The sequence below is a fragment of the Marmota flaviventris genome, chromosome X, assembly GCF_047511675.1.
Source record: "Marmota flaviventris isolate mMarFla1 chromosome X, mMarFla1.hap1, whole genome shotgun sequence".
Classification (NCBI taxonomy): domain Eukaryota; kingdom Metazoa; phylum Chordata; class Mammalia; order Rodentia; family Sciuridae; genus Marmota; species Marmota flaviventris.
This window is the reverse complement of record NC_092518.1, coordinates 53,251,627-53,274,279: the sequence shown is the minus strand read 5'-3', so window position 1 is coordinate 53,274,279 and position 22,653 is coordinate 53,251,627. Positions and strand designations below refer to the sequence as shown.

Below are 22,653 nucleotides of genomic sequence, written 5' to 3'. Positions count from 1 at the left end.
GTTTTTACATAATGCCATATTAGTGACTGTTGTATTCTGCTACCTTTCCTATCCCCTACTATCCCCCCTCCCCTCCCTCCTCCATCTTCTCTCTTTACCCCATCTGCTGTTATTTGATTCTTTCCCTTGTTGTTTTTTTCCCCCTTTCCCCTCACAACCTCTTATATGTAATTTTGTGTAACAATGAGGATCTCCTTCCATTTCCATGCAATTTCCCTTCTCTCTCCCTTTCCCTCCCACCACTCATCTCTGTTTAATGTTAATCTTTTCCTCATGCTCTTCCTCCCTGCTCTGTTCTTAGTTGCTCTCCTTATATCAAAGAAGACATTTGACATTTGTTTTTTTAGGGGTTGGCTAGCTTCACTTAGCATAATCTGCTCTACCCATCCATTTCTCTGCAAATTCCATGATTTTGTCATTTTTTAGTGCTGTGTAATACTCCATTGTGTATAAATGCCACATTTTTTTTATCCATTCATCTATTGAGGGGCATCTAGGTTGGTTCCACAGTCTAGCTATTGTGAATTGTGCTGCTATGAACATTGATGTGGCAGTATCCCTATAGTACGCTATTTTAAGGTCTTCAGGGAATAGTCCGAGAAGGGCAATAGCTGGGTCAAATGGTGGTTCCATTCCCAGCTTTCCCAGGAATCTCCATACTGCTTTCCAAATTGGCTGCACCAATTTGCAGTCCCACCAGCAATGTACAAGTGTACCCTTTTCCCCACATCCTCGCCAGCACTTGTTATTGTTTGACTTCATAATGGCTGCCAATCTTACTGGAGTGGGATGGTATCTTAGGGTGGTTTTGATTTGCGTTTCTCTGACTGCTAGAGATGATGAGCATTTTTTCATGTACTTGTTGATTGATTGTATATCCTCCTCTGAGAAGTGTCTGTTCAGGTCCTTGGCCCATTTGTTGATTGGGTTATTTGTTTTCTTATTGTTTAATTTTTTGAGTTCTTTGTATACTCTGGATATTAGGGCTCTATCTGAAGTGTAAAAATTTGTTCCCATGATGTAGGCTCCCTATTTACCTCTCTTATTGTTTCTCTTGCTGAGAAAAAACTTTTTAGTTTAAGTAAGTCCCATTTGTTGATTCTTGTTATTAACTCTTGGGCTATGGGTGTCCTATTAAGGAATTTGGAGCCCGACCCCACAATATGTAGATCGGAGCCAACTTTTTCTTCTATCAGATGCAGAGTCTCTGATTTGATATCAAGCTCTTTGATCCATTTTGAGTTAACTTTTGTGCATGGCGAGAGAAAGGGGTTCAGCTTCATTCTGTTGCATATGGATTTCCAGTTTTCCCAGCACCATTTGTTGAAGATGCTATCCTTCCTCCATTGCATGCTTTTAGCCCCTTTATCAAATATAAGAAAGTTGTAATTTTGTGGATTGGTCTCTGTGTCCTCTATTCTGTAAAATTGGTCCACCCACCTGTTTTGGTACCAGTACCATGCTGTTTTTGTTACTATTGCTCTGTAGTACAGTTTGAAATCTGGTATCGCTATACCGCCTGATTCACACTTCCTGCTTAGAATTGCTTTTGCTATTCTGGGTCTTTTGTTTTTCCATATGAATTTCATGATTGCTTTATCTATTTCTACAAGAAATGCCATTGGGATTTTGATTGGCATTGCATTAAACCTATAGAGAACTTTGGGTAATATCGCCATTTTGATGATGTTAGTTCTGCCTATCCATGAACAGGGTATATTTTTCCATCTTCTAAGATCTTCTATTTCTCTCTTTAGGGTTCTGTAGTTTTCATTGTATAAATCTTTCACCTCTTTTGTTAGGTTGATTCCCAAGTATTTTATTTTTTTTGAGGATATTGTGAATGGGGTGGTTGTCCTCATTTCCATTTCAGAAGATTTGTCGCTGATATACAGGAATGCCTTTGATTTATGTGTGTTGATTTTATATCCTGCCACTTTGCTGAATTCATTTATTAGCTCTAGTAGTTTCTTTGTAGACCTTTTGGGTCTGTTAGATATAGTATCATATCATCCGCAAATAGTGATAATTTAAGTTCTTCTTTTCCTATTTTTATGCCTTTAAGAATTTCCTTTGTATTTATTGCAAGTTATTGGCAATACATTTTACTGTTGTCTGTGAATGCTTTTTATTTCATCTTAATTTTTAAATGACAGTTTTGCTGAATATAATAATATTGTTTGACTATTTCAGCAATTTGAAGATGTCATTACTCTATTTTCTGGCCTTCATTGTTTCTGATGAAAACTTTCACCTGTTAACTATATTAAAGTTTCCTTGTGTGATGAACCACTTTTACTGCTTTCAAGATTTTTTTCCTTGACTTTAGCTTGCAACATTTGAGTATGACATGTCTGAGTGTGGATCTATGTCCTAGTTGGTGTTCGTTGAGCTCCTTAAATGTGTCAATTAATATTTTTTCAATAAATTTGTTTTCAATCATCTCTGGAATTTTTTCCCCTGTGCTTTACCCTCTGCCTGGTACTCCAACAATGCCTATGTTCATATGCTTAATTGTGTCCCATATTTCTCTGAGGTCATTTGTTCTTTATTTTTTAAATGTCTTTCAGACTGCATAATTTATACTGATCTTTGTGTAAATTCACAGATTTTTTCCTGTCAGCTCAAATGTACTATTGAGCACATGTGGTCAATTTTCTATTTCAGTTATTGTACTTCCAACTCCAGAATTTCCTTTTGGATGGATGGAGATGTATGTACTTTGTTGAAAAACTTTTGTTTCCTACATACATCATTTCGGGCCCTACAAAGGTAATGTTTATTGCTTGCTTTTCTTCCTGTGTTTGGATCACTTTCCTGTTTTCTTGTATGCCTTGTGATTTTTTTTATTCTAAATTGGACATTGCAATTTTGGATACTGATCCTCTTCTGCTGGGAGATTTGTAATTTACTAGCATATTTCCTTGGTACTATGTAGTGTGATGTTATCTTTGTCTTTTTAGTTCATCTATCTAGGGGTTGTCACTGGGTTGGTATAGGCACTTATGGCCAGTAAGAGTCTTACCTTCTATCATTGGATGTCTATGTACTTAGAGGGTAAAATCAATAGTTCAAGGAGTTTACTTTTGACTCATGTTTACCAGGGACTGGTAGCTTAGGGTTTTCTTCACTGATTTGTTCTGAGAGAGAGAACAACATTAGAAAGTAAGTATTCCAGATTGACAAAGATGCATGCAATTTTATTTTTAAGTTCCTAGAAGTCACCTTCAGGTAACCATAACTTAATTGTTCACTCAGTGTTTGGTCAAAGTTGTGCTTAAGCTCCTTTTGCCAATGAAACTTCTGCCATGTCAACGGGTCTGCATGTATGGGGAAATTCTTTCAAGTCTGTCCCACATTATGCTCTGATTATCCTGAGTGGATACAGCCCAGCACATACACATAGGCTTTTCAATCCCTACAGTTAACTGCTCCATGAGGGCTTTTTTTTGGTCCCCTTTTAAATTTCTATTAAACTTTTGCCTGCTCTGCATTTTGTTTGTACTAGCTACTCCTATTGCTTTTAACCAAGATCCCCATTGATTTTAACAATGCCCTTAAGAGATAAGAGTTCTCCATGCTCTGTTCCAAATGAAGTCAGTTCTCCCAGGCAGAGCCAAGGAGTTTTGTGCCCTCACCTCATGCTTTTCCTCTTGGGTGGAGTCTCTGCACCACTGAATAGCAGCTGAAGTCAAGACCAACTTTTTCTGGAGTGAAACAACTACTGTATTTCCTTTGTATTTATTGCAAGTTATTGGCAATACATTTTACTGTTGTCTGTGAATGCTTTTTATTTTTTTATTTATTATTTTATTGTACTGTCAATGATGTGGGATGGAAGTAGCTAGTATTTACCAGTTCCCTCTTTTTGAATGAAACCTCCAACCTATGAGCAAGCTGGGGAAGAAAAAAATTAAGACCTCATTACTGTCAGCCTGTGCATGGAATAGAGATTCCACTCTGCTATGGTTTGAATGTGCCTTCCAAGACTATATGTTAGAAATGCAATCCCAAACTCATATGTTAAATGGTATTTAGAGACTAGGAGGTAAATGGAGATGAAATCATGAGAGTGGGGCTCCCATGACGGTATCAGTGACTTTATAAGATGAGGAAAAGAGAACTGAGCTAACATGCTTGTTCTGTCTCCTCATATGATGCCCTCCAAAATGTTATGTAGCCAACAGGTGTTTACCAGATGATGGTAAGCCAAATAAACTTCTATTCTTTATACTCAGTCTCATGTATTTTGTTATAGCAACAAGAAACAGACTAAGGTACAACCTAAGGAGGAAGGGACAGCGTGGCAGATACCCCTGCCAGGGTAAAAATGTAGCCTTAGACTGGGAGCTGGGGGAAGAGGGAGTAATATTCACTCTATTATTTTTATATCTTTACCTGCTCAGAATTGAGGTAGAGTTTCCAAAGCAATGTACTCAGGTAACACGGGCCTAGTGACATGGAGGACATGGAGCAGATCAGTCCTCAAGTTGTTCTTAATGGATTGTGTTGAATGAATGAATATCTAAGGGCACTTCTTGTATGCCCTGAGGACAATTTTTAGAAGCTTTTAAATGACTGCTTTTTCTAAAATAATTTTTTGTCAGTTAAATTGTTGCTTTGTTGAGTGCCTACTGAGCTCTTTACTTCACTCTGGAAATCCTGCCCTTCGATTATTCTTTAATAAAACTTGTGAGTAGAAAGGTGATACAGCATAAGAAGGAACAAACTGGGTATCAGGAATCAAGGCTTTTATCCAAACTTGGCCTCTAGCAAGCTCAGTGTCTCCTCTTGAAGTTCAAGTTCCTCATGTGTAGAACGAGAGCCCTGAATTAAATGACCCTTTAATTTCTTCCAAGTCTAAAATCCTATGATTTTATGAAGTAGAAGTGGAATAAGTCATCATTGGTAAACATTCCACTGTAGCTGTGTGAGAACAGGAAATACTGAAACAATACACTAGTTTTTAACCAAAAACGTTCTAATCTGTTTTAAATTCGAACACATACTTCATTTCCAACTCTACCTTGCTAATCAAAATGCTGGTTTAATGCACAGTTTGCAGACAACACATTTCTCCACCCAAAGGTTTCCTTCCTAATCATCAGAATTGATAAACTGGAGGCAACTGAGAAAGCAGGGGCCTTTCACTGATTAGTCATCAAAAATATGACAGCTTAATGCTTAATGAAATCACTATAATTTGCTACCATTTTACCCCCATTATGAGCTCTGCAAACAATCACTTTCTCTCTGAAACAATGCCAAATTTTCACTTTCTGCATAAGGCTATAAGGCCATACTCACAGAGTATCTATTAATTATCTGTATTTATTTTGAGTGTGTAAATGACAAAATATCAATTTTCCCTAGTTATTGCAGAAAAGAGTTGCTTCAATCACCCATTTCTAGTCACAAAGACAATGTTTATTTAGTAATGATTTTCTACACATGTTGATATAAACAATAAAACTGTGGTAAGGGTTTCCTTGGTTGAGTTGTTTTGTCTTAACCAGTTTTAACCAGCTTATTTGATTTAATATTGTGATGTATTATACATTTTACATTCAGAATCTATATACTCAAAGAAGGAACTTTCTATAATTTAAGAAAACTGCAACTGCAAATACATTTAAATGCTTTCAATTACTAGTTCACAACAAAATAGTCTGTAATAAAGCTGCAAGGTAAGAGAAATATGAATACATATTGACAAAAGTGCTGACATATTCAGCAAGAAGGAGAGGAGCAAGATGGCAGTATGGACAAAGTGATCTAGAAATAGGGAATCATACAATCTTTAAATATCTTGCCTTTAAAGCAAAACATATTCTTACAATAGCCATCTTCACAAACCAAGTTTTATCAACATCGAAGGGAAACACAAAGTATTCATCTTAAGGTATAGAAAAGGTGCAAATCCCTGCAGAAGAACAGTAAACGCATATCTTGGGCTTGTTCATGTCCAAAAGCTAAGGCCTCTTTCTGATTCTGACAAATGACCCTTACACTTGAGCTGTTCAAAAAACTTCCAAATGAGTCCATATGCTCACCAAGATATTTCCATGTTAAGAACCTTCAGTAAAGCATCTGGCCCAGTTTTTATGATCCCAAATTACCTTGGTTTCAAGTTAATTTCTGTAAATTGGGATTCCCTCAGAATGTAAAATTTTCAGTCTTTAAAATAAAGGGATATAAGAAATAAAACGCTATCACCTTATTCCTTTTTTAGAGCTCAAACTTCAAAACTGCAGCTTATTCATCCCAACACATTAAAAAAGCATTGTTGCAATGCTGATTTAAAAATTTATCCACATTATCCTTTTGTGTAAGTATGTAATATTGCAATGTAAAATTAGTACATTATAATTAAATACCCTTTTTCTTGGTATTTTCTGAGTGAATCATCCTAGGAAGCTTTTCTTTCATCTTAATCTGTCTATTATTTCCCTGTATAGAACAACCTTAATATAATGTGGTTTTAAGAGAAATGTCTTTAAGATTTAGTTATGGCCTCTATAATAATTGTGTTTTCCAGGTAATTTAAGTTTTTATTAACTGAAAATACTGGTTAATGACCACAGTGGCCTAGGGACCACCTGCAATCATATGAAAAGAAAATAGCTTAGCAATCTTTTAGTGGGTAAATTATCTCCACTCTGAAAATATTCCTACCCTCTTGGACTAAATCATCCCCATATCACAAAATAATTTGCTCTGGACACTGCTATTCATACTTCGAAAGGAATTATTACTAATGATTACTTCAATCTTACCTGCTTGTTTATGCAACTACGCTAAATCTTTTCCACCAGCATCACTGGAAATGTATAGAAAGAATTAACAGAGATGAAAAATTTCTCTCTAGATTTTTAAACCACATTTCCAGTAATGTAGCTGATTTATTCAAAGGAAGGGCTTCTTTTACTTTCAGAATAGCTATTGCTATTTGGCTTCAGAGTAAAAAAATGTCCACAAAAAAAAAAAAAAAAAACCCACAGAAAGCCAATCTACTGATTACACAACTCAGTGTTCATTTCAACTTTAAAACCCAAGATCCTGCATCACTTACTCTGGTATCAAAAACTGACTATGAAATACTGGCCTCAGGTTCCTTATCAAATAGCCTAAAGTAGATAAGTTTACATTTATCCATAGTATCCACAGTATAAAAGAAGAAATAATAATCACTCTCATACTAAATTATCACTTAAAACACATCAGAACTATAAACCAATAAAATAAGTACTTTCCTGAGAAATAAAACCTTATTATACATGGTTATGTAGCCATTCATGAGAAACAGTTTTTCAAACTGAATAATTGCTATCAAACAAATTAAAGCAAATTCATACTGAAGAAGAGAGAACTTTCTTTTCTTTATTAATTGTAAGAGATAGGGTCTTGCTATGTTGTCTAGGCTGACCTTGAACTTCTGGGCACAAGTAATCTTACTACCTCAGCTTCCCAAGTAGCTAGTACTATAGGTGTGTACCACCATGCCCAGCTTAAGAGAGGAACTTTCTATGTGAAACATATAATTATTTTAATAATTATTTCTAGTAAGAAAAACATGTTCCCCCTACCCCCAGTTAAAAACTGATTTAGTGTTTGGGTTAACTGTCATGTCAGACTTAAAGGAACTCATTAAATTACTAAAAAAGTAAAATAATACCTATGATAAAGTAATTCTGAAATGTCAACATAGATAAGAATGATGGTCATCTAATGAATATTTGTCATCATGTGCGCACACATGCATTTATAGGAATCCTTTCCTACATACCAAAGGTCATGTATATGCATGTATATTAAGGTTTTCTTCCAAAAAGTACATAGCTGGAAATACTTAAAACAGTTAAGTATAGTTATCTATCAGGTAAGACATTTAAACCATAAATGCATGTCTATTTCTGAAAAGCTCTTACTTTATGTTTAAGATCCAATTTTCACATTAATGAAGTATTTTAATTGGAGGGAAAATGAGGAAGAACAATAAATTCATATTATAGTCTGTTTAATTTTGAGAAAAAGACACTAAGTTGTCTTTTGTCAAATTGTCAGCATAAAGGAGCCTTGAAAAACTACAAAAGTTTGGAAACTTATCCGATTCATCTGGTTATGGATGTTAAATGCATACTGGGTCTCAAAAGGGTAATGGGGTAAAGCCAAAGTACAAAAATTGTGTGATGACTATAACCAGGGCAGTAACAAGAAAATAATTCATGGTTAAATACAGATAGCACAAAATAGACTGGGAAAGATGTAACTCAAATCCCCCTTTCAACAAATCTTATCTAAAAGAATAATTATAGAAAATGGGAATGTATGACTTTTGTTTTAATTTAAACATTTCTGCTTTCAGGGCAGAATTGTACTTGAAGGGTAGTCCAAAACAAAGCAAAACAAAATGAAAGAAAAGAAAAAGTCTCATGTGACTTAGCAGGAACAGTTTCCACAGCCTTTGACACTGTTGACAATTTCTTCTTGTAGTTTCTTCCTTTCCTCCTCTTTGGACATGTTTTCTTTCTTTGCACCCCATTTGAGGTTATCATGGTTCTGCACACGGCTGCTCTGAGTATGCCACATTTCTGAGTAAATACTGCCAGAGTTAGCAAGCAAGCCATAATGGGTACCACGTTCAGCTACCTTTCCCTAATAAGCAAACACAAGAGAAACACAGAAAAAGGTCATCAAACTAGCAAAAAAAACCCTAAAAGTATATGATAATTTGTAATGAAAGATTTGAAGGACTTGCATTCATTAGAATACTTCTCCTACTTCCTCATTTATAGAATAAGTAGGAGAAATTGAGGTAAAAATGCTATCTTCAGTGTTGACCTATCAGTTCCAGTGAATAAACAATACATCATGAAACTCCCAATACTATAAGTGTTTAATGTTTTATTTTTCAGGGCAGAAAGGGAAGTCTAAAAATTTAAGAAGGTAATATTTTCTATAATCAGTAAATATTCAAACCCAAACCACTGTTATTTATACAAGGATCTAAAATTAATATTCTAAAAGCCTTATGTGTAACTTGAAATAAAGATTTCATGTAATAGAAAAAATTTCATAAAAATAAAGTTTTACTTTTTCCAGTGGCTATTTTTTTTGTTAACAATGGCTATTAAACTTAGCATTGCATATATTTGATATAGATTCCAAACTCTGATCTTCAATTAATTTGTCTGTTAAACGTTTTGGGAGACAAAAGGAACTTTGTCACTTTTACTGGTACTCCTGGTAATAGGACCTTTACAAATACACCCCTAAGCAAAATAACTAAAATTTGTCTGTGCTCAAGTCTGAGTTCTGTATTTACGTACGTCCGTGTGCGTGTGTGTGTGTGTGTGTGTGTGTGTGTGAGAGAGAGAGAGAGAGAGAGAGAGAGGGAGGGAGGGAGAGAGAGAGTGTGAGTGTTGTGGAAGATGGAGATTCATCACTCTTATATTTTCCCACATTCCCAATGTCCCATTTTTCACTCTTCAAATAACATCAGCAATATTTCAAATTTTAGTTTAGTGCTTACTTTATTATGACTATGTAAATATCTCCTGTTGCACCAAGTAGGTATTTTTGCATGTTTTTTTTCTTCCTAGACTTGGTGACTGCTTTATTTTTCCATTTGCTTAATTTTTGGTAACTATTGGAAATCTCTCCAAAGTTTGTTATTGAATTATAAAACCCTTTTGATCACTATTTTCCTCATAATCAACTATATGAGGCAATGTATTAGTTCAATTTCTTCTACCACTCAGAGCTTTTAGATTATTTTCTGTAGCCTCAATTCTGGAGTTTTATAAAGCACCATGGTATGGGTTTTTCTTTGCTTCTCATTCATTGTAGTGGATGCTTGGCAGGCACTTTCAATCTGGAAACTCTTGCTCTGAACTTCTGGACATTCTTTGAGTATTATTTCTTTGATAATTTTCTTATTCTCTCATTTTAGAACTATCACTAGTCAGTGGATTAAATCTGACCTAATTTTCCTATGTACATATATGAACACACCACAGTGAATCCACCATTATAGAATGGGGTCCTAATTAGAATAAGATATATTCCATGTTTATATAATTATATCAAAATAGAGTCTACTGTCATATATAACTAAAAAGAACCAATAAAAAAGAATATGGGAAAACATGTATATGAATATACACATAAAACATTCATTGGGAAAGAAATATAGTGATATATTAAAATGGTTTCCTTTAACTACATTTTTAAAAAGTATGTTTTGGAGATGCTAGATTTTTTAAAATTTTCTCCTTAATTTAATATGGCATATAAACATAGTATATACAAAAAGCCTCTTATTTAATTTTTGGATACTAATTTTTATATCTTTTTAATTTTAATTATGGAGAAGAAATGCTATATCTTGATACAAAATGTTTTTAAAAAACTACCATTAGTCAGATGTTGGGCCTCTTTGACTAATTCTTTCTTTTCTCACTTTTATTTTCACTATTTTTGCTCTATCCTTTGGATATTTCCTTGGCATTATTTATTTATTTCTTACATGACAATAGTGGAGTATATTACATTCATAATTATCCTTGGCATTATTTCAACAATGATATTTCTCATTTCCAAAAGCTCTTGTTCTCTGGGTATCTATCTATCTATCTATTTATTTATTTACTTACTTACCATCTCTATTTTTAAATTTTTTAAATGTTGCAAGTTATACAATGAATATTTATATATGCTTCTCCTAGTTTAACAACTGTTATTTCAACATTTGCTTTATGTCACATTACAAGTTTTTATTTATTTATTTTGGTACCAGGGTGCTTAATCACTGAGTCAAATCCCCAGTCCTTTTTATTTTCTATTTTGAGACAGGTCTCACAGTTGCTTAGGGCCTTGCTAAATTCCTGGGATTATAGGTGTGTACTACCACATAGCTCACTTTACACACTTTCTAAATATATATATATATTTTTTTTTGTCAAACCAAATTGAGAATGAGTTGTAGACATCATTATAATTTACCCCTAAATATTTCATTAGCATGTATCTCCTAAAAATAAGGACATTTTACTTACTGATGGGAATATAATTGTATCATACCTAGGAAATTCAGCAATGATATGATACTCTAATATAAAATTCATATTCAAACTTCATCAATTTCTCCCAAAAATGTTTATTTTTTTTCTAAGAACAAATCAGGATCAACACATTGACTTCATAACAGCTTCCGTGTGTGTGTGTGTGTGTGAGTGTGTGTGTGTGGGGGGGGAGAGAGAACAGTCACTGGCATATTTAAAATGTTTAGTCCTGCTTTTTCTTCAATGCCTTTCAGTTTGTGCTATCTAGTTGTTCTTAATTATTATATCTAAGCTAAAAAATAAAGATCCAAGCTAAACATTTTTGTAAGAAATATGTGATGATGTACCTTCAGTGCATCACATCAGGAGGTATATGAGGTCAATTTTTCCATTATTGATATTAAATTTGATCACTTGATTAAGGATGTCTACCAGATTTCCCTCTCTCATTGTACTACTTGGTAACTGAAGTCCCAAGATGCTTTATCAATAAGCCATACCCCTGGCTCTTTTTAATATTTTATTTTAAAAAGTCTTTTTTTGCAGTACACCAAGGATTAAACCCAGGGGTGCTCTACCACTGAATTACATCCCTAGCCCTTGTTATTTTTAATTTTTAAAATTTCCAGATAAGGTCTTCTTACTAAGCTTCCTAGGCTGGCCTCAAACTTGCAATCCTCCTTGCTTTATTCAGCCTTTCAAATGTCTGGGATTACAGGTGTGTGCCACAGAGTCTGGTGAGATTTCTCTCTTTAAAGGTACTTTTTCTCTTTGTAACTAATAAGTTATATATAGGTTATATGTTCAAAATCTGTGAATATTCTGTTCCCCAATAGCTTCTCATCATGTTTCAGCAACCAGTGATGATCCTTAAGTGAATCAATTATTACAATGGTAGTTGTAAAATTTTCTACATTTATCATTTCTTTTACATGTGTTAGCTGACATTCTTAAAGAACAGCTTTCCCTTTCCCCTTGGCACTTTTTGTTTTAGAAGTATTATTACGGATTCAGGGATTAGTTTTCTACTCAGTGTGTTACAATTCATTAGTGTCATTATTCTTTTTTATGCTCTAATTATCCCAAATTTGGCCCATTCAAAATGGTTCCTGTGTCCTTGTGTTTTCACTAATTTCCCTACCCCCACTTGTAATCAACTATTTCTCCAAGGAATCTTGGTTCCTTTTAATGAGATGCAGTATTAAGTGGCCAAAATCTGTGTGCCAGTAACACTCATCGCTACTAGGTTTTCATTGCTTCTAGGCCTTTTCCACAAAAAATCTGAATATTGTTTAAATATCATAAATTCACACTGATAATTCCACTCCAATATAACATTATGAGAGTCTTCCTTTTTTTGACCATTGCATATTTGTATCTTTATTCTTCAAAGTGAGATATCTATTCCTAACACCATCAACACATATACTCATATGCTCAGTCTCAGATAAAAAATAGTTTCCAAATGGCTCCTATCCTCATAATACTAACCAACAACAAATTTAATAAAGAATAAATTTTCTTTAGTTCTTTTTATACTTATAATATACTCCACTGAGAGTATATTTAATTGGAGTAATATGCTGTAAAGTCATTTGGATTAATTCTATTTTTAAAATACTTTAGTGTACATGACACAGTATTTATCTTTCTTTTCTTTCTTATGTGGTGTTGAGGATCCAACTCAGTGCCTCACATGTGCTAGGCAAGCACTCTACCACTGAGCCACAATCCTAGCCCTAATTCTATTTGTATTCTATGTGGTTATCAATTTTATACGTAGTTTTGCTGCTTTCTGCTTATATTCAATTTCCCCCCATCCTTGTTGATTTAATTTTATTTTTGAATAAACAAAAATACCAATATGGTTCAAAAGTAAAACCAATATAAAAAAGTATACTCAGGAAAGTCACATTCTCTTCCCTATCTGTTATCACCCTTTTCCGTTCCCATCCTGTATGTAGCCAATTGCTTCCTTCTGAGTTTCTTTTTCCAAATATAAGCACATATACATATATTCTTTTTACTTCATCCTCCTTGCAAAAGGTGTCATACTATATACTATGTACTCTTTTGAAGCCTACTTTTTTTCCCTTTTAACAATCTACCTTAGAAATCATGCCACATAAGTTTCCTTTACTTTTCTTAACAGCATTTGCTCTTATTTTAGAAATGCTATATTTTCCATGACCTCTAGAGATATTATATTTTAAAGTTTCTTACACTCTCTGTGCTGTTTACATTTTCTACTGTGTTCCTTTTTTCTGTTTGTTTTAGAGGTCTTCCTTTATTATCCACTGATATTTAATAATAGAGCATTAAGAGCTGATCAGGATGGGCAACTAGCCCATTTTGTTGGGGTCCCCAAATGTACATCTTTTATTTCTGGGGCTACCTTTGTTTATTCAGAATACTCCAATTATCTGCTGATGAGGAAAGGAACAGTGATGGCAGAAATAAACAACTGTGGCAAAATTCCTGGAGCAAGTGATATGAGGGATATGGTTTGATCCTTTGGTATGTTTTAATTTCCAGTTAATTTTACCTTCATTGCTAATGTATTTGGTGGTTTTCTTGTGTCTAGAGATGTCCTGATAAGAAACTTTCCTGCTCCTTGCTTAGGTTGGGAAGGATTAAACACCAGGCTGCGGGGTGGGGTGAGGAAGCGCCCTGGAAACACTATTTATTCTATATACATTTAATTTTGTTATATCAATCTTATGCCTTTGCACAATACCTGGGTGGCTCCAATTACTGAATGTTTTCAGGGGTCTACAACATTTACCAAGTTGCTTTTTATTGATTTCCTCTCCATTTTGGCACATAATATTCAAATATATCAACTGTGCTAATCTCTCTATCTACTTAACATCTTCCCCACATTTGCTGATGTCTTTTGTTCACTATAATTTCCTCTCTTAGTATATTAGTGCTTGTGGGTTTATACTTATTTTACTCCTTTATGTTTGTTTTAGTATGATTGGAGAGAGAAGAGATAAACAAATATGTCTAATCTTCTATGTTTAACTAAATATCCCTTAGATATGCCATCTTAACACACATATTCTAAGAGACTACTGACAGAACACATGAGTTGACCAACAACCAACTGAAATAAAGGTCACATTAGTTTCACTAGAAAATGAAAATCTGTTATCTTTATAATCAAGCAACTGTAGAACCATCAAATTATCAACATAAGGAGATTTTAGATCTAGGTGCTATGTTCATTAATAAATTAGTTCCAATTATAATCTAAAAACCACTGGCAACATTATGATATAAATGAATACACACTGTAATCCTCATGGCATGAGATAGACCAAGTCCATGACTGTTAAAGTACTTGATCATTTTCTATTTGTAAGGGGAGGCTCTAACTATATGACCGCCTATAATTGGAAAGCTTACTAATAAGCACAAAACCCAGATTTCAAAAAATAATTTGGTCAATATCATTCCCCAGTTTAAAAAAATCACCAGATTATATTTCAGATTCTTGAATGCCAATGATATGAGATGGTATATTTAAATATTTTCCATTTAAGACATTCTGGTATAATAATACTAGAAAAATCAGTTTATTTTCTAATGAATATAAACATTTATAAACTAAGTAACAGAAAGGCCTAAAGTCACAAGTATAAAATTCACATAGAAAATAAATAGTATATACACCACAGCACTGAGCACCATATAAAAAGTTTTAGGGGACTGAAAAATTACCTTCCAATAACTCAATATGCAGAAAGCACATAATACTTTTTTTCTCTGTTAACTCTCAGTGAATAGGCTTTCAAAATTTTAATTTCCTAGAAGTTACTAGAAGGGAAAATAATCATAGAAAAGGCTGAATATGATATGGAAAACTGAACAATGTTAGACATAATCAAGTACTAAGAGTTGGGGAGAAGAGGTCCTTACAGAAAGGAGAAAAAGAAAATATTACAAATTTTAAAATTTATCAATCACACTAGTGATACTCTGATTTGTTCAGGACACTTGTATAGTAAGTAATTCCTTCAAAGGAGATAAAGCTGCCTATTTTCTTATCTTCTCCATAAGAAAAAACAAAATAAAAATGATCATGTTTGAAAAATCACCAGTTTACTTTATTATCTTTTAGACATCAAGGGTACGAGCTGTGCTAGAAAAATTAAAATACATATCATAGCAAAGGCATAGAGCAAAGCTTCTACTCGGAGCAAAAACTAATGTAGAAAAATTCATTTATGGGGCTGGGGATGTGGCTCAAGCAGTAGTGTGCTCGCCTGGCATGCGCGGGGTGCTCGGTTCGATCCTCAACACCACATAAAAATAAAATAAAATAAAGATATTTTTTTAAAAAACAATGGTTTTTTAAAAAAAGAAAATGGGATGTTTAAAAAAAAAGAAAAATTCTTTTACATATACACCCTTGAAAACCTGCTTCTATCTGAAGATTTAATGCTTTCTTTATCAAATTTTTGCTTTTAGTGCTTTAACAAAGAGAGAGTTAATAGAGTTTACTCCTTCTTGGAAATGACATGCATTCTTTCCTACAAAAAAGGCTAAAATCAGAACCCCATGGGTATTCAATCTCATCCAAAGAACATAAACTCTCTATATATTATTAGAAACAATATTTGTTTCTTGTATCAATAACAATCCCCAATGCTCTTTGAATACTAACATTTAATCTCTTACCTGGTCCAAAACAATGATTTCATCTGCATCAACCACTGTTGACAATCTATGTGCAATGAAAACAGAAGTTCTATGTCTGACCACATCCCTCATGGCACCAAGAATAGTCTGCAAGTTTGACAAGAAGAGTCAGATGGAAAAAAATCAACCCATTAGGTAACTGTAAATGAAAATAATCATATATCTCTTAATGGAACATATAAAATGTCAATTAATATTTTATGATGCAAGTTTTATACCAGAACCAAATAACTGATCTCTAATTTTAAAAGAGGAAGAGAAAATCAAGCAGAAAGGAAAAGTAAATACAACTACATAGTAATGGGAAAAATTATTAAGATAGGTGACATTTCTGTAAAACACAAAGTCTGGGGAAAGGTAGATATTTCCTTTACTTAAAAACTAAACAAACAATCAGCAACTCCAGTGACATCAGGAGCATAGCCAAATATGTTTGTCAACAAGAACAAAACTAAAATGAGGAGGCTCTCAAATGATAGGACACATCAAAATTTTAAATCAACCAGGGAAAGACAGGGAGACTTGAAGAGTACAGGAATATTAGGTTCTTCCTTAGTTGAAACTCAGAGGACAGAAGGGGAGATAAAGACATCCGTGTATTTTTAACTTGAGGAAATCTTAATGCAGTCTGAAAAATACATTTTTGTTTGTTGACTGTAAAATTGGAAACCTGGGTCTAAGTACAGCTGGCCAGATGGAAATAGCAGTGTAGCTGGTGGGGATGTGCCACTGGTTTCCTACAGCTACTTCTAAACATTTTCTTTATTAAAGGTATAAAATTATTGACAGCAGGTGGCTACACAAAAAAGAAGACCCGTATTTTACTAAGGCAGACCAAAAATCAAGTACAGGGCCAATACTAAGAAAAACTGCAATTTTTATCCTTAAGAATTTAAACTCTGACATCCTATAGAGTGCTCTGGACCTTTTATAAAGGCTTATTCAAATTTCCCAATCTTCTGGTAACTCTTTCCCTTTGCGGGGGGTTCTCTGTAAACTCTTAAAGGGTTATATTCTATGACATAATAAAACTAAGTGATTCCCATAAAGACACTTTTAATTTGTGGTAGTATGACCCATTTTTCAGTGTAAAGTTCTCATAAGCAGGTTCCTACTCAAATAAATGGGATTTGGTCCAAGTTAAGGTTCACTTTAAATATAACAAATCAGCTGGGTGCAGTAGTGCATAACTGTAGTCCCATCTATTTTGGAGGTGAGGCAGAAGGGATCACAAGTTTGAGGTCATCTTAGGCAATTTAGTGGAACTCTGTCTTAAAGTTAAAAGGGCCAGGGATGTAGCTGTGTGGTACAGTACTTGCCTAACGTATGTGAAGCCCTGGGTTCAATCACTAGCACTATATAGACAAAAAACAACAAGAACAACAACAAAAATATAAATCCCCATGCTAACCAGTTCACTTCAGAATTAAATTGCTTTAAACATGCTGCTTATTTAATAATGTGTCCTAAAATGTAACTCCCTAAGCAAATATTGCATCATACAGCCTATAAATCTGAAAGTAGAGCTATCCTTCAACACTAGGTTAATACTAAGTACTAAATTAGAAGGTAGATGATAATGATTTCATCTGCATCAACCACTGTTGATGGAGGCAACTGACAAAATCTGCCTATCTTCAGTTCTAGATTAAGGGGATTTGTTAATGAAATTATCATTGCTGTTGAGACTTAAGTGTGAATATAAAGATTTTACAAAGTGTAATGTAGTTGCTGGGGTAGTATCGTAACATCAGTGCCACAATATCTTGGTGTTTAAAATATTTCCTGTGAAATGAGTATAAATTGATACCAGTGCTGAAGGTTGTGTGTACCTGACTTGCACCTCAATGAGTTGATCTATAAGAATTGAAAGGCTTTCTGGTGAGCACTGTATCACAAGTGTCACAATCACTTACATGACTTACATTAGTAAGTACTAAGTGGCAGTAGGAGAGAAACAAAAATCCTCTTCTGTTCAGCACATTAGGCAATTTGTACAACTTTGCAAGGTGCAAGGGTAATACAACATCATTATAAGGTGTCACATAATTCCAAAATGAGACATGTTTGCAAATAAACTTAATGTGATAGCTAGTTTGATGTGAAATGGCATTCTAACCATCAACACCTCCTACATGGGGGAAAGGGCTAGGCATTTTGCTTTATGGTACCTCCACTTGAAGATCATTTAAACTACAAAGAAATGCAGTCATCCTGTTAAAACTTATAAGGAAAAATGTTAAACATTAAAGAGCTATATATTTTCATTATCATTTACCTCTTCAGTAATTGAATCTAATGATGAAGTGGCTTCATCATAGACAATGATTGGGGGGTCCTTCAAAATGGCTCTTGCAATTGCTACTCTTTGCTTTTCTCCTCCTGATGAAGAAAAATTTTAATTTAAGAAAGCACAGAAATATTTTATGTTGCTAGTATTCCTATTGGTTATGACCATCAAATAATATCATCAATATTCAACTATGCTCCTGATTATTTTTCATCTTATTGTGTATGATATAATATGTATGATATCCTTTACCAAACTATATTTCCTTGAACATAAATACTGAAATTTGACTATGTAGCAGGCATAAGAGCAAGAATGAGTAGGGAGCCTAACAACTTGAATTCTGTAATTGTTCTTCTCACCAAAAACATGCTCATTATATGTTGTTTATAATATAAATACTTCTCAATGAATACCAATCTCAGAAAGAAAAAAATTCAATATTAGAGAACCAACAAAGCCAAACACAAATTGGATCTGAAAACTTAGTCAGGCATGGTGGTGCACACCTGATCCCAGTGGCTCGGGAGGCTGAGGCAGGAGAATTGTAAGTTCAAAGCCAGCCTCAGCCACAGCGAGGCACTAAGCAACTCAGTGAGACCCTGTCTCTAAATAAAATATAACATAGGGATGGGGATGTGGCTCACTGGTCAAGTGCCCCTGAGTTCAATCCCCAGTACACTGCCCCCTCAAAAAAACCTGAAAACTTGAAAACATGAAACTATGAATATAAATTGATGCCTTGACATAAACAAGTTCCATTCAGCCAGTATTCTCAAGGATGTTTTTGATAGAATACTATTTATTCTTCAAAATTAAGGGTATATACTATATATCTCTTATTTCCACTTAGTTATTAGTTATAGGTATCTAGCATAACATATTTTTTAAAACTAAAAGGAAACAAAAGCCCAAAAGATTATGTGATTTGTTCAAGGTCACAAAGCAAGTTTTAGCGAATCTAGACTAGACCTGATTTGATTCCCAGTCCAATATTCCTCTTATCACAATATAGAAGCCCACATTTATTCACAGAAATAAATATTTAGAAAATATTTGTCTTAAGTAGTGAACATATTTAGTGAAATATTAAAAAAAAACCTTTCTTCGATCACTGGGATTCCTCTAGGTCTAAAGTCATTACTGTTATATAAAAATACAGTTGGGGGCGGCTGGGGTTGTGGCTCAGTGGTAGAGCACTCATCTAGCATGTGCGAGGTGCTAGGTTCGATCCTCAGGACCATATAAAAATAAATAAAATAAAGGTATTGTGTCCAACTTCAACTAAAAATATGTATACATATATATATTTTTAAAAAATACAGTTGGAAGTAGAAAACATAGAGCTTTATTGATATGTCCCCTTTTGGCTTTTCTTTTCCATTACATATTAAATTATCAGTCTGAAAAATACTTGCATTTTTCCACTTTAGTAACATTAGGAACAAACTCTCCTGGTCGATTATCTGGTCCATTAAGTATTATTTTATTTTTTACTTTTTCAATGATTATTATATTTGATATCCTTATGTCTAATATTGGTTAAGTTTATATTCATGCTATCCCTATTTCATAAGATCAAAATTCTCCTATCAAAGCAGGTTCCATACCAGAATTATCTACCTGCCCACCTATCAATTCAGTAGCAGAAAGCTCCTCAAAGAAGTAGTTTCTAAGAAGAACTAGTTTTGACATGCCTTTCAAATTTCAAGAAAATCAACTTAGTTTTAATTCTATTCAATAGTATTTTAAAACTAGGAGAAGAAAAGCCTGTTTATTCCCAATTATTAGCTAGATATTAAGCAATACATTGCTCATTTTAAGGAGTTTGGTTTAAGGCAATATAAAATAAGTAAGAATAAGTTTTCTTTAGCTATTGCTACCTCCAAAGGCATGTAGAGGGCAAAAAATATTAGAAAACAGAATGTGGCATAGCTGGCTGAGGCAAAATCAAGTACTGAGAAGGCTAATCTATATTACATGGTAAATTGGGGATCATTACAATTTGATAAATGGACCCATAACTTGAGGATGGGCTAGTTAATTGAAAACGACTTGATTAAGAGCAATGGCTAAGTATAAAGGTGAATTAGAATGATAAAAGCATATTATACTACCAAGTTATGACCAAATTACCACAATCTAATTTCACTTGAAAATAAGCTTCTCTTAAAATTTTCTAAACCTACATTAAAACTTTCCAATAGATTGCTAACTCCATGACAACAGGCTTGTTTGTTTTTCATATTTTTAACCCTCAAATCATTCAGCATAGTAACTTTCACATAGTATGCACCTACTAAATGAAGTTGGTTTGTAATGAAGAGGAATGGGAATTCACTAAGATTCATGCAAGAGATTCTTTATTTCTGCCTTGCTTTGCCCCTAATCTATACATTTCCTCCATAAGCTAAACTAGAACAAAGAATAAATGTAGAGATGTAGCATATAAGTGGTTCTGATAAATAAGTTTGAAAGGAGTATACAAGTGGGAGGCAGCTCTAAAATCACTGATCACCTGAAAGCTTGAGTCCTCGTTCCCCTACTTGGGTGTCATATCCATGTGGCATTCGAAGAATTGCATCATGAAGTCCAGCTAATTTTGCCACTGCATATACTTCCTCAGGTGAAGCATTGATGTTTCCATATAAAAGGTTGTAGTAAATAGTATTATGGAAGAGGACAGCATCCTGAAGCAGATTTACATACAGACACACATATATTTATATTCATTCCAAAAGAATTTGAACAATTATATAGATATAAAGGCATAAAGAATAAAATATGACAGCCCCTTTTATCACCCCAACTCTAAAATTCCATTTCCCTTTTCAGAACTATCACCATGAGCAGTTTGTTACATATAATTTCAGATTTTTAAAAAATGCATTTGTAAGCCTAAATATATATGGTTTTCCCCCCAAAACAAGTGGGGCCATCCTGTACTTATTATTTTTCAAATGGGTTTTCCACTTAACATATCCTGGAGATTTTACAAGTTAATAAAAGAAGCCTACTTCATTCTTTTTACTAATTGTATATTTTAGACAATGGACATACCATAATTTATCTATTTTCCTATTGATTGACATTAATGTGATTAATAAATAACTGTGGCTATAATGTTGGAATAAAGCATCATTATATATATGACTGTGCATCTGAGTATACTTTAATCAATAGAGTATGAGGTTGTCAAATCCCCATATCTTTAGCAATCTTGCATATTAATTTTAAGTTGCTGCTATTTCTAGAGGTAGAATGCTGTTTAAATGAGCACTTCCTTAATTACTAATGAGGTTGAATATGTTTTTCTATATTTCTAGGAAGCTTTGACACTGGACTTGAAATGCAGAAAAAAAGAATTTTTTACACATATGTGTAATATATTAAGTAACACTAATTTACTTAAAGTGAACATTCATCTCACATTTTTCTTTCAGTCTTCAAATAGGTGAAAGGCTATAGTTACTAAGGTGAAATAAAATGATGCCATTAGTTCACATGAACCAGGATATACAATTAAAATCTTCTTTGACATCAAAATCACACTCAGAATTTCAGATATTATTTCAAATAATAACAATATTATTTGACAATAAAAAAGTTCTCATATTGGGATGGTATCCAAAAAGTCCAAAATTGTATATATACAAAGTACTATATTCTGAAAAAGTTAACAAATACTAAAAATCTGAAAACAGAAAATAAAGGTAAAAAAATATTAATTAACTATTGGACTTTTTTTCATGACTTGCTAAATGAGATTTCACCTGCTCTTGCCACATACAATAAATGAGTAACTATGTGAGATGTTACTTCACTACAGTAACCATTTTATTATCTATATAATTTTCTCTAATTCAGGCCCCAGTACTTCCCCCTTCTCTTCTCTCCTCCCTCCTACTGTTCCCGTTATACCACTACTTATATTTCTGCAGTTTATACAAACTGAATGTTATGAATTTCAAAATCCTTGTTAATCTAATAGGTAAAAAAAAAACATTATTCATTTAATTTACATGTATAAAGCCTCTTATTAGAATAAGTAACTTTTCTTTTGTTTATTGACAGTATATTTTTTCTTTTGTGAATGAAGTATTTTATTCCTCAAAAGAATGAGGGTAAACATTAAATAGCCCAAGAGAATGGCAGGAATTTAGTTATATGAATGAGAATATTGAGCCCTATATAGTTAGTCCAGAATCCAGATCACTTGACAAACAGTGTTTCTCAGCAGGTCTACATACCATTTATCAGAATCACATAGGATACATATTAAAAAATGCAGGTTTCTGGGCCCCAAAATGCCCTCTAGAATCACAACTAGGGTGTGTGAAGAAGTGAAATTTCAATCATCTCCCTAAGTGACTTATACTCACTTAAAATCTGGAATTATCATTAAAAGAGAGGACAGAAAAGCCTGTCCTGTGTTAGATTACTTGGGGACTTTTTACAAGATACATATCCTACTCTAATCACTTTCTTACAGTTTATCCCCTCCCTCTTTTCCATATTTTGATCTGTTCTCTCAGGGATTTTATTCCAGTTTCAGGAATCAACTTTATGATAATTGCTAGCTGCAACTAATCC

At 33.6% G+C, this 22,653-nt stretch overlaps 1 protein-coding gene across 1 annotated transcript in view; it reads right to left on the bottom strand.

Annotated features, from left to right (window-relative positions):
* Positions 1-5,405: 5,405 nt before the first annotated feature.
* The window catches only part of Abcb7 (ATP binding cassette subfamily B member 7), a 104,406-nt gene continuing 87,158 nt past the window's right edge, over positions 5,406-22,653 (bottom strand). Inside the window, exons 13-16 of the mRNA XM_027922961.3 lie at positions 20,579-20,750; positions 18,049-18,152; positions 15,750-15,857; positions 5,406-8,655 (exon numbers count right to left, since the gene is read on the bottom strand). Of these exons, the coding sequence (XP_027778762.1) occupies positions 8,440-8,655; positions 15,750-15,857; positions 18,049-18,152; positions 20,579-20,750 (600 nt within the window). The 3' untranslated portion in view covers positions 5,406-8,439. The remainder of the gene's footprint in view (positions 8,656-15,749; positions 15,858-18,048; positions 18,153-20,578; positions 20,751-22,653) is intronic.